Here is a 12,914-nt window from a genome sequence, read left to right as displayed (position 1 = left end):
TCTCCTTTGCCTACTATACTCCAGCCACAGTGGCCCCCATGTACCATGCCCTCTTTGCACTCACTATCACTTTTACCAGGAGACTCCCAGGTCTCAGCAGAGCTGGCTCATTTTTATCCCTGGGTTTCATCCTAAAAGTCCCCTTCTGGGTCCTCCCTGGCTGCTCATTCCTAGGCACCTTCGGCTTATTGCTCTGCTTATTTCCTTCTTAGCATAATCCATGGTCTAAAACTATCTTGTTGATGGAATTGCTTACTTGCTTCTGTCTGCCTCGCTACCAAACTGGGAGCTCCAGGAAAGCAGGGTAAGATCTTTCATCTTCTCTACTGAACAAACCCACAGCCCCTGGCAGGCAGCTTTCCTCAGCACACGTGCACGCGTGGCCGAGCACTCTCTAGGCCCCTGATGCCAAAGACCCAGCTCCTGCCCACAAGTGCAGTACTGACATCTCAGCCTCTCACTGATGCTGGGGTCCAAGGCGGTGTGCTGAAGAAGTCTAATGGGGAAGAATTTCAAAGCACTTTGACTTATTTTTCATCTCTACCTTCACTTTTTAAGACAGAATTCTTGTGGCAAGAATGAAAGCAGCACCTACCACTACCGTTGACTCCCACTGGCTTCCAGTGGAGTAGTGAACCGGACCCAGTAAGTCCTTGCATATTTCTCGGAGTCGGTATTCAAACCCTAATTACGGGAAAAAACAAAACAAAACAAAAACAACAAAACAAAACAAAACAGAAATAGGAACACATTACAAAAAGAAATAAAAAATCAAGAATATGCTAAGTTGTTGTGTATATCAAAATAGATTGAACAAATGTTTATTTTATTGGCTGCTTTGGGCAAAAGCCTCCTGAACGACTCTCAGTTTGGGGCACTGAGACCCATAATGACAGACTCACTCACGAACCCACTCCCTTGATAGCATATACAGCAGCCCCTCTATGTGCTGGGCCCATGGGAAAAATGAGATGTGGCCAGCTCTGGGACAAACTCCCCAAGGTGATGGGAAAATGTGGGAATTGTGGAAGGAGGGGAGTGGGCTGGTCAGATTTGTTTCAGACAAGACATGTTGACAGTGAGAGGAGATCACCAGGGTCAGGAGGCACCTTCGGGAAGTAAGAGATAGCAACGGTATGAATTTAGAGTGAGGTGGTGATGGAGCAGAGGAGATAGGAGAAGCAGTCACCGGCCCATCAACTCACAGGTTATGGCACAGCCACATGGAGTGCCACAAATGCTGGTGGCAGAATCTGGGGGCCTGTTAGCACTGGTGGCAGCTGAAGCCATAGGGTATGATGAAATCGCCCAAAGGTAAGGGTGGAGAATAAGAGGGTGATGCTGGAATCTGAGGAATTTTAGAAGTGAAAGGGGTCTCCCTTTAAAATTTTAGTCCTTTTATAGTCAAGGAAGCAAGAAATAGAACAGAGGTGACTTATGTTATTGGACGCAGGAACAGATGTGGGAAAGATAGAGAAAGAGAAGCAAGCAGAAGTGATCCCACAAGTAGGTGCAGGCCCCAGAGGAGGCAGTGACTTTGTTCAGGGTGTCAGGATGAGTCCTGATCAACGCCCAGGATGAAGTAAATTAGAGGAGCCAGAGGACAGGTCTCCCCAGGGGATTGGGGTATGAGGCTCAGATGTGACAGGAGCACCCCAGCAAAGGTGTGGGCTTGGGAAGATTGAGTATTTAGAAGACTCAGTGACCACACAGGCTGGGCAACCATGCAGACTGGGCGGAAAGAGGCAAATTAAACTCATCGTTGGAGTCTGCTGGGAAGGACTTTGAGTTGGTCAGCCATATTTGTTGTCATCAGAGGTTTATATATACACACAATTATGTCATCAGAGGCAATGTGACATGTGAGCTCTGGAAGTGACACCTGTAGGGGTTCGGAACTTTTTTTTTTTTTTTTTCTCTTTTCTGTACTTTAAATTATAAACAAAATAGGGAGGGTGAGGTCAAAAGCAAACCAAAACCAAGAAGGCCAGGAGAGGCTGTGGGGAAGGCAGTTCTGTGACCAGGCCTGGAGCTGTGTGGTCACGCAGGGAGTTTTGGGAGTGCTAGTTCCCAAGCCACAACCCTGGAGGACAAGCTCAAGCGGGAGGAAGGTGGTAAGAAACAACCCCACACTTGCTTAGCAGAGAGATGAAAGTCTATTTATTGTAGGGTGCCCTGACAACAGGATGTCCACCTCTTCCAACACACCGAGCTTTCTGCTGACCGAAAAGGGAAGAGGGGGTGGTGGGAGAGATCAGAAGTGCTGGCAGGGAAAGCTGGGCTAGAAGGCCATGGAGAGGTGCTGGACATCAGGCAGGCCCTTCCAGGGCAGGAGGGGCTTGGAGGAAGAGAGATGCAGGCTCAATGGATATTGCCGGAAGAAGCCCTCCTCTGGGGTGACCAGCTACCACTGAAGCTCCAGGGTATGAGGGAAGGCAAGAGTCTGAGCCTTCTGCTCCTCTGGAGCATGTCTGTTCAAGCATCCTGTGCCCCCACCCCCTCCTACTGCCAGTCCTCCTGGTCCTCAGGGCCTACCCAACTCAGGGTCTCAGAGTCTATAATAGGGTTGGATGCCTGCTGAGCTGCTTTGATTACAGCTCAGGCTAAGAGATGGGGGCTGAGGGCCATCTTGCTGATGGGGCAGTTGGAGTCCAGGGCCTCTGGGGGTAAACATAGGAGACTGGCAGGAAGGAGAGTGCAGACAGTCCTAGGCCACTGCATCTCTGCCTTGATTCATGGGCTTTCTGGAAGATCATGTTGGGATAGAAATTGAGCCAGACCCAGGAAGATGGAGGGACCACCAGAAACCTCACCTTCATTCACAAGGTACCGAGCGTAGAGGAGGAGCCAATGGCGGTACTCATGGCTGGACTGCAGGGTGAGTGCCGCTGCAACCTGATTCTCCAGGTAGGCCAGGGTGGTCTCCTGCTGCACTACATGAGGCACGGAGAAGAGTCGGGCTGCCTGTCTTCCTGAACTGCAGAGATTGGCAGAGCAAGCATCATGAGGCAGTGGGCACTGCATGGGGCAGGAGGCTGCCACCTTGCGCCCTTGGACACCAGTGAGGAGCCAGTAAAGAGGCAGGTGTCAGACTCCACACTGGCCAAACCATCCCCAGGTCCCAGCCACAGGCCTCCTGGTCTGTCTAGCATCCTGGGTGTATCCCACCCTGTAACTCCTATCAAGGCCCCTGAGGTGACAGGCCAGCAGCCCATTTCCCCACTGCCCTTCAAAATACTGCCCATCATCATGTCCATGACACATAGCAACTCAGACCACCATCTGTGCTCTGAAGTGACAGGGCTTGTGACCCAGCACTGCGTGTTATTACCTAATATGGGCCCACGATCCTTGGCACCCTCGAGCCTGCCTGTGTTAAGCAGTAGCCAGGCACAGGAGATGGGCAGTCAGAGCGCAGGCCTGGGTGGGACTGTGCTTGTGTGACCCAGCCACCTCCCCCAGCAAATTGGGTCACCTACGTGGAGGCACGGCCCTGGACTATGGCTAAAGGTCCGGAGCACAACATGGCGTCCTGGGGAGGCAGGCTGCTCCTGAAGTCTGCACACTGGGCCAGGGAGTCCTGCTTGTCAGAAACCAGGTTCCTGGGGAGGCAACAGTAGGAGCAGAGGTCAGGAAAACCAAGAGGTCCACCAGAAAGGCTGGCAGTGAGGCCACCAAGGAGCAAGCACCACATGACCTGTGGTCAGAGCACCAGCAGAGGCTGAGTGTCACTGCATTCTCTCCATAGAGTGCTCATGGACAGGTTTCATTATGAGGCAAAACTGATGATGGTGAAGGTCACTAACAGGGCTCTTGCTGGGACCACTTGAGCTCCATGGTCTCAGCACTTGAGGACAGAGGCCTGTGTGTGAAGTGTGCATCGGATGCCTGTCTGCCTGGGGCCCACCTGGCCTAGCCCTTGGAAGCTTCCAGGAATGCCAGGCCATAGCCTTCCTGAGCTTCTACAGCATCACAAGCAATCAGCTTCTCTGGACCTTTCACATTTTTGTTAAGAAAACATTCTACCCACACTTTTAAAATAGTTGCGTGCTAGGGTGCCTGGGTGGCTCAGTCAGTTAAGTGTCTGACTTCGGCTCAAATCATGATCTCAGAGTTCACGGGTTCGAGCCCCACATTGGGCTCTGTGCTGACAGCTCAGAGCCTGGAGCCTGCTTCGGGTTCTGTGTCTCCCTCTCTCTCTGCCCCTCCCCCGCTCATACTCTGTCTCAAAAATAAACATTAAAAAAAAAGTAAAAAAAAAAAAAAAATTGGGTGCCTTTGTAAAAATGTTTCCAAAATACACAGCCAACATTTCTCTTCTTAAAGAAAAAGCCTATTTCCATAATTACAGTAATCACATATAATATACAAGGGTTTATAACTTGGAAGAGCTATGAATGGGGAGATTTTTTTAAAATATTTTATTTTTATTTATTTATTAAAAATTTTTTTTTAAATGTTTGTTTATTTTTGAGAGAGAGAGACACAGTGCAAGCCAAGGAGGGGCAGAGAGAGAGGGAAACACAAAATCTGAAGCAGGCTCCAGGCTCTGAGCTGTCAGCACAGAGCCCAACAGGGCTCGAACCCACGAACTGTGAGATCATGACCTGAGCCGAAGTCGGACGCTTAACTGACTGAGCCACCCAGGTGCCCCCAAAAATAATTTATTAAGTAATCTCTATACCTAATGTGGGGTTCGAACTAACAACCTCAAGATCACATGCTCTACCAACTGAGCTAGCCAGGGACCTGTTTTGTTTTTTTTTTTTTTTTTTTTTTTTTAACTCAAGAAAGAAATTTCAGTGGAAGGATAAACTTGTGCCTGGCAACTCTTGACAGACAAGGGCTGGAGGACAGATAGCTGGCTTGGGTATGAAGGACCAAAGGTGCAGGCAGAAGAAAAGAGTGGCTGGTACACAATGTATAGGCTTCACATGTCTCGATTAAGATCTTGGAGGAATAGAGATTTGACAAATACAGAAAAGAGCTCTAAACTCCAAAATGGGCCGAGGAAAGACAGACCATGACACATGGTGAGTGATGGTGCAAACTTACTAATTCACAAAGTCAGCGGAAGCGCTACTTGGCTCTTGCTAAGCTACAAAAATTGATGAGTGGTGGCAATGTTGTTGTGAAGCCCACTCACCTATGCTGACAATGCTAAGGACGCCAGGCTGGACATGTGTATTGACAACCAATTTTCTTAATTTACAAAAATTTTTAATTTTCAAATGCCCATTCCAAAGTGACATCAGAGAATAATGCAGAAGGAAAGCACCCCTGCCCAGGGACAGTGGGGCATTATTGGTGGGTTTAAGCTCTCTCTTTCCTTGTATAAAGCAGATAGAGCCCAGCAGGGCTGTCACTGTTGCCCGAACCACAGGGCTTTACTGTGAGGAGAAGCCAGGGCAGGAAGGCCTGACTGCCAGGACCAGAAGTCTATTCCAGCTCAGACGGACACTCTCCCAGAAGGGCAGGGCTAGGGGCTGGCTTACTTACCATGTAGAAAGTGATGGATTAAAGCAGTATGCCTTCCCATCGGACAGGTTCATCACTGGGATTCCATGCTGTGTCAGCAAGATCTGTGACACTGTCATGTCACTTCCTAGGGAGACAGTACAAGAATGGGTTCTGGGTGTGTTCTGATCAGCAGGTGCCTGCATATGACCTAAGGAGAAACATAAACCACGGCTCCCATTGTCCCAGCAACACGTGCCTTCACACTGACTCAGCAACTAGGCAGCTGCTGCTCTTCTGTGCATGCTGGTCTCACTGCCACCCACTAGGCTATTTGTCACCTCTCAGAGACCCATTCAAATGTGCCCCGGGAGAGAATGCATCTTCTCCAACACTGAATGCCTCAGGCTGGGCCCAGGGCCTGGTTCATGTCAGGAACTGAAGCTGCCTAGCCCTGGCATCCCTCCCCACCCCCTCCCCACCCCCTGGGAACAAGGGGTGGTCCACTGCTGAGGTTACCTGCCAAGATGGAGTGTAGCGATTCTTCTTTCACCACAACTACCTGTCTGTGAACATCCCTAGGAGAGAGACAGGGAACAGCTTACTCTCCAGTTGGAGTAAATACATCGGAGTGTGCCTTGGTGGTCAGACCCCACTCTACGGTTCCTGGTATAGAGCCAGCCCTTGCTTCCCCAGGCAGGGGCTCTGTGCCACAAGTGGCTTCCACTCCCCATGTGTCACTACACTACCTCTGTACACGTCTACAGCTGAGGGCTTAGGCAACAGAGCTGTGGGGTCTGCCACCAACACCATGCCAACTCTGGGAGAAGCGTGGCCAGGCTCTGGCAGCTGAGATCCCATTTCTGGACCCTGGCACAGGCAATCAGGCATATGATTTGTCATGAGGTTTGCTCCTTTAAGGATGGTGGCAGGGGTAGGCAGCCTGCCCCACTTCCTTGCACATCCTCCCTCCCCCAACACGGGATGGCTATCACAAGCAGTGTATGACTGCTTAGGGCCCCTCAGGCATTAAGACCCCCAGACCTACAGGGTCCGAGGACTGTTCTGCTGAGTGGCCTCCTTTGCTTCCTTCTTTGTCCCTGCAGTGAGAGGGGATCTGCACAGCACTATCCTGCTTGGAGCCCATCCCACCCTGGGCCTGCCTCTCACCAGACAGATAATGTGGCTGCAGCCGTGAGTGCCATGACGTAGGAACCCGTGCAGTGCAAAGTGGAGATTGGGGACGGCAGGAGGATGGGAGGGAGGAGACGGCGACCACAGGCGGAGAACACTGACAGCATCCTCTTTTCACAGGCAACACATACCACGTCACTGAAAAGGTAGAGAAGGGACAGGTGTCATGATGACAGGGAGCTGTGGCAGAGGCAGCAGACTTGAAATGCAGAACGTTTCCTCTTTCTGTGCCCACCTATACTTGCTGTGACCTTCCTTTGAGCAGAAGCAGCAGAGGGAGAGGTGGAGCAAGGGCTTGCCACAAGGATCAGGGTAGCAGGGCTCATGGGAGCCTAGCCTAAATGAGACCTGATTAAAGAGAATGTGTTCTCTTTTCCTTCAGCGGCTGCTTGAGCTTTTCTGAGCTCAGACTAATGTTGATCCAGGGGGAGCCCACAGCAGTATCTACCACACAGGCCTCTTAGTCATTCATGGGTGCCTGGGATTGAGAAGCTCAGTCTACTCATCTTGGCAGAGAATGAAAAGGAGGTACAGAATGATGGTTCCTTCTAGGTGCAACATCATGCACCCGCTCAGAGCCCATGGGAACCGTGACCTAAGATGGAAGGCCGAGTACTTGTAGGCACTATGAAAGCATTTTACATGCAGTCTCATGATAACTAATTAAGGATCTAGTTAAAATGACTGTATCTAAGCCAATTATCTTTGTAAAATCCTTATAATAGTACCAAATACATGGTCCTGACGGCAGATCCTATAATTCAACAGACACCTGAGGAAAACACTGGTCCTCTTTTCAGATCAAGCACATGTAAAAACAGCTCCAGGGGATTGTGTCCTGGAAGCCCATGGGAAGACACTGGATGACTAACCACTGAATTAAGGTCTCCCCTCATACAGAATATGGACAGGGCTGGGCTGGGGACTCACAGGACAATCAGAAATCCACCCTGTTCTCCCTGGATGAAAATCTGGGGTCCAGAGAAGGAACCATTCCACGTCAGAGAGAGCCAGGCAGAGCTCAGCCTGGAACCTGACCAGATAAGGGAATCACAACATTTGGGTTGAAATCCTGCCTTGGGTGACCCTCTAAGACAGTTTCCCCACCTGTAACATGGTGATAATGATGCCGGCTTTATTAGGTCTTGTGGGGACTGAGATGACAGATACACATCCTAAGCCCAGGGCAAGGCATGGTACAGGCCTCTGTGAGAGCTAGCACATAGGGCAATGCACCATGCCTCAGACAGTAACAGTGCCACACAGCATAGCACGTGGTACTTGATTGACATTAAAGGCTGGGCTGGGCGAAGACCCTCACCCTTACCAACTGCCAGCAGCAGTGAGGATCCGGCTGGTGAGCACCGTCTCCCACTCCTTCCCTTCCCGGTTACACTTCAAACGACTTAGCTTCACGCCCCCCACAGCAGTCACTTCATTCTCCACTTCAATGTACATGGAGGGATCAGAGCTCACCTGGATGGAAGAAAACAAACAAAATGTCTTTTCAGGTGATGGTGGGCCCACTGAGACTTGGGTCATGTGACAGATGAGATGTTCAGAGACCCCGCAGCAGGAAAAAGACAGAGAAATAGACAGAGCTGGCTAGCCAACAGGACGGTGGTGGCGTATGTAGTAATGGGGTGGGACAAGTAGGACGGAGGTCCAGATGTGTGGCCCCCAGAGAAGGGAGAGGGCTGGGAGCTGGTGGACAGATAGCCCATATGGAAAACCAAGGGAGAACAGCTGAACAGTCTGCACTCATATGGCCAAACAAGTGGGTGAGGTGGGGCAGAGGGCTGGATGCTGCTGGGAGACGGGTCCCTTCATAGATCCCCAGAAACCAAGAACAGCCCTAAGCGGCACTCAGTGGTAAAGCCCCTGGGTTACAGGGTGGGCAGCTAGAGTTTGGAAAAGGGTTTGTGTGCCCTGTCTCCGAGTACATCAACAACAAGAACAAACCACGTAGGTCCCTACCTTTAGGCCCAGAAAGCCTTGTGGTGGGAAGGGCTGACACCTCTGGTATCCCATGAGGACCAGCTTGGGTGGGGCAGTGTATGCTCAGTAGAAAGTGACCTGTATGCGGGGCCCTAGAAGGTTTCCCAAGGATGTGCATCTGAGCTGAGGAACAAGAGGCATAAACCTATGGCACGTCCAAGGTCAGGTGCTAGACTGAGTGAATGGAAGAGCTCTGGGTATAAAGGATTCTTTGCTCTAGAGCTGTGCTTTGAACAAGCACATGGTCATAAGCTTCTACTCCAAGAGCTCAAACAGCTCTGATGATGACTCTGCTGGGTCCTGGGAAGAGGACAGGGCCAGTGAGCTGGTTGGGAGACAGGCCATTATGATGCAGTCCAACTATATCAAGTCTGAGGCTACCAAAGCCTGAATGTGAAGCTGAAGGAGGCTACCAAAAGGAACAACTGAGACAAGTCTTGAAGGAGCTGGCCATCCAGAAGATGGCAGCAGGACTGGAAGAGCGAAGCACAGAGAAGAGAAATGTGCATGTGCGTGGGCGGGCAGCAAGGGGGCCCTTGGGGAAGAGGCTAGTAATGGGCCCTGATCAGCTACAACTTCCCCCAGAAAGAGATGGAGAGCCCCTGGAACGCAGCCCTAAGTCAGTGACAATTGAGGGTTTACACAGGGGGAGAGTGGAGAGAATGTGCACGCTTGTTGGGGGAGACAGGAAACCTACTCACCTGGAGGGTAAATGCTCTCTGGGGGCCTGGCATGGGCAGCTTCAGTGCAGGTGCTGGTACAGACAAACACACGGTGTCCTTCTCTGCGGTCAGGGCAGCTGGGGACTGGAAGAGCAGAAATGTCCCTGAGCCCCACCCCAGCACTGTAGGGCAATGTCAGGTAAAGGTGAGTCACCCACAGGTGACACCAGGCTGGTTCCCCAGGCATTTCCACCCACTCTGTGAGGGTGAAAGCGCAGATGAATGCTCTAAAGACTCTCACTTTCCAGATGAATAGCTGACCTCAGGGCACTGCTCAAGGACTTGGAGTGGGTTGAGCGCCAGGTGTGGGGCAGCATGGCCTCCATACTACCTCTGGGGGTACGCATGTCTTGCCAACTATTCCCAACTGATAAGGCACACTGTGGCATGCACAGCCTCTCTTATCCCACTTGGGCACATGGGGACTCCAGCACTGAGGTTATGAGGTAGGCTGGGGGAGGCAGCATGAGCCCGATGGCCTCACCTGGACAGACAGAGACACAGGCATGAGCCGAGACTCCTTCCGAGGTCGCCCTTTCTTCTTCTTCTCCACTGTTTCCACCTCAAGCTCCAGTTTTCGCTTGGACAGAGAGGAGGGCTTGGCCACAGGGACTTTTTCGTCGCTGTCACTGCTGCTCTCCAGGAGGTCCCGGGGCCTCAGGTCTTTCACAAGGTTCTGCTCTTTCAACCTGCGCAAACATAGACATCCATGGCTTTCTCCATGTGTCTATTACATTTATAATGATGAATAAAATCCATACTCATCGCCAAAAGTTAATAAATAAAAATTGTAAGAAAGGACTTCTGGTTTCTGCTCCAACATGCAAAGGGGTTGGAAGTTGTCTCTCTCATCTTCAAAGTAAAAGGAAAGCTGAAAAACTGAAAATCAACAACTCTTCTTAGATTCATCAGAGAAGTAAGGTCACAAGGCAAACTGCCACCCTGAAAACTGGAGACACCAGGTGAAGACATAAAGCTATAGCTCACCCGCAGCCAAAGCCCCTGGAGCCCTAACTGGTAGGAAGACTTAAAATAACTGGTACACTGCTAGAGGTTCAGTGTGGGCTGGCTTGTGAGTTAAAACTCTTGGGGGGTCCAGTGGCAGGAGGGTACCCACACTTATGTTAACTTTACTTCCAGGAGCTCCAACAGGCTCTCATGGGTGAAGATCAGCGATGGAAAAATCCCCTGTATGCTTTGGGCTGGCAGAGGGGGAAGAAAACCAGTTGAAACACACCCAGAGTTCCTTTCTCCTTAACAAAAGCCTGCCTTTAAGAGGAACTACTTTACTAGAGTCCTATATAACTTGTGGGCAGGGCAATTAACCAACTACAGAGTAGCCTTACACACACACACACACACACACACACACACACACACACACACACACACACACAGGCTAAGGAACTCATCTGAAGGTCATAGCCCAGGGTCTCTGGTCCAAAAAACAAAAGATTTAATCACAAGATAAGAGAATGTGTCTCCTCCCCCAAATCTCACCACCAATTAGACAGGGCTCAGGTATAATAAGGGTAGAATAACTAGTTTGAAGCTAGCAGAGGTTAGTTCATGAATTTAAGGAAAGGAGCTAGTTTCATAACTAAAAAGGCAAGGCAAAGCTTCAAGTGCTAATGTAGAATCTGCAGATAGTTATCCAGAAGATCTAGCTAAGATAATTAGCAAAGGTGCATCAAACAACAGATTTTCAATATACAGGAAACAGCCTTGTATTGAAAGTAGATGCTATCTAGGACTTTTACACTTTTTTAAAGCTTATTTATTTTGAGAGAGGGAGAGAGAGAGCACCCCAAGAAGGCTCCACACTATCAGCACACAGCTGGACATGGGACTTGAACTCACAAACTGTGAGATAACAATCTGAGCTGAAATCAAGAGTCGGATGCTTAACTGACCGAGCCACCCAACCACCCCTAGGACTTAAAAAAAATTTTTTTTTAATTTATCTTGAGAGAGAGAGAGAGAGAGAGAGAGAGAGGGTGAGACAGAGATAGAGATAGAGATAGAGAGAGAGAGAGAGAGAGACACTCCCAAGCTGACTCTGTGCTTTCAGCCTGATGCAGGGCTCAATTCTCCCACAAACCATGAGATCATGACCTGAGCCAAAATCAAGAGCCAGACATCCAACCCACTGAGCCACTCAGGCATCCCTATCTAGGACTTCCATAGCTAGACAGGAGAAGCCAATGCCTGGCTTCAAAGGACAGGCTGACTCTATTGTTAGGGGCCAATGCAGCTGGTGACTTTAAGTAGAAGTCAATCTTCACTTACCATTCCAAAAATCCTAGGGCCTTAAGAATTATGCTACATCTACTCTGCCTATATCCTATAAACAGAACAAAGTCTAGAGAGAGCGTATCTGTTTACAACATGGCTTACTACATATTTTAAGCTTACTGTTGTGACCTACTGCTCAGATAGAAAGATTCCTTTAAAAATATTACTGGTTCACTGACAATACACCTAGTCACCCAGGAACTCTGATAGAGATATATGAAATTAATGTTGTTTTCATGCTTGCTAGCCCATCTGTTCTGCAGGCCATAGATCAAAAGGTAGTTTTGACTTTCAAGTCTTAATTATTAAGGAAATACATTTTCTAAGGCTATAGCTGCCATAGACAGTGATTCCTGTGATGGATATGGACAAGGTAAATGGAAAACCTTCATCATCTAGATGCCATTAAGAACATTCAAGATTCATGGGAAGAGGTCAAAATAGCAACATAAACAGGAGTTTGGAATAAGTAAATTCCAACTCTCATGGATAACTTTCAGGGGTTCAAGACTTTATTGGAAGAAGTAACTGCAGATGTGGTTGAAATGGCAAGAGATCTAGAAGGAGAAGTGGAGCCTGAAGATATGACTGAGTTGCTACTATCTCAGGATCAAGCCTGAATGGATGAGCAGTTACTTCTCATGGTTTAGCAGAGAAAGTGATTTTTTTTATGTTTATTTATTTTTGAGAGAGACAAAGAGAGCCCAAGTGGGGGAAGGACAGATAGAAGGGGAGAGAGGATCGGAAGCGAGTTCTGTGCTGACAGCAGCAAGCCTGATGTGGGGCTCAAACTCATGAGGCACGAAATCATGACCTGGGCAGATGTCAGATGCTCAACTGACTGAGCCACCCAGGCACCCTGAGAAAGTGGTTTCTTGAGATGGAATCTAGAACTGAAGATGCTGCGAAGACTGTTGAAATGACAACAAAGGATTTAGAATATGACATAAACTCAGTTGATCAAACAGTAGCAGGCTTTGAGAAGATGGACTCCAATTTTGAAAGAAGTTCTGCTGCGTGTAAAATGCTATCAAATAGCATCATATGCTAGAGAGATTGTTCATAAGAGGAAGAGTCAATCGATGTAGCAAATTTCATTGTCTTATTTAAAGAAATTTCCACAGCCACCTCAGCCTTCAGCAATCACCACCCTGATCAGTCAGTAGCCATTAACACTGAGGCAGACCCTCCCCCAGCAAAAAGATTATGACTTGCTGAAAGCAGAGATGATGGTTAGCATTTTTTAGC

General features: G+C 49.2%; 1 protein-coding gene across 4 annotated transcripts in view; it reads right to left on the bottom strand.

Annotated features, from left to right (window-relative positions):
- Window positions 1-12,914, bottom strand: part of LOC109258624 (protein HIRA) — a 91,285-nt gene that overhangs the window by 13,750 nt on the left and 64,621 nt on the right. For 3 of the 4 annotated variants that reach the window (XM_019435574.2, XM_019435576.2, XM_019435579.2), the window contains 8 exons: window positions 9,856-10,060; window positions 9,351-9,455; window positions 7,979-8,127; window positions 6,628-6,789; window positions 5,977-6,035; window positions 5,500-5,605; window positions 3,480-3,602; window positions 2,814-2,977 (listed from right to left, as the gene is read on the bottom strand). In XM_019435574.2, coding sequence (XP_019291119.1) covers window positions 2,814-2,977; window positions 3,480-3,602; window positions 5,500-5,605; window positions 5,977-6,035; window positions 6,628-6,789; window positions 7,979-8,127; window positions 9,351-9,455; window positions 9,856-10,060 — 1,073 coding nt within the window. Of the gene's footprint in view, window positions 1-595; window positions 685-2,813; window positions 2,978-3,479; window positions 3,603-5,499; window positions 5,606-5,976; window positions 6,036-6,627; window positions 6,790-7,978; window positions 8,128-9,350; window positions 9,456-9,855; window positions 10,061-12,914 lie in introns of all 4 variants that reach the window. The other variant, XM_053902269.1, reaches the window with a different exon arrangement.

Source organism: Panthera pardus, unplaced genomic scaffold (genome assembly GCF_024362965.1).
Source record: "Panthera pardus isolate Hobbes unplaced genomic scaffold, ASM2436296v1 HiC_scaffold_15, whole genome shotgun sequence".
Classification (NCBI taxonomy): domain Eukaryota; kingdom Metazoa; phylum Chordata; class Mammalia; order Carnivora; family Felidae; genus Panthera; species Panthera pardus.
This window is presented reverse-complemented; position numbering and strand designations above follow the sequence as displayed.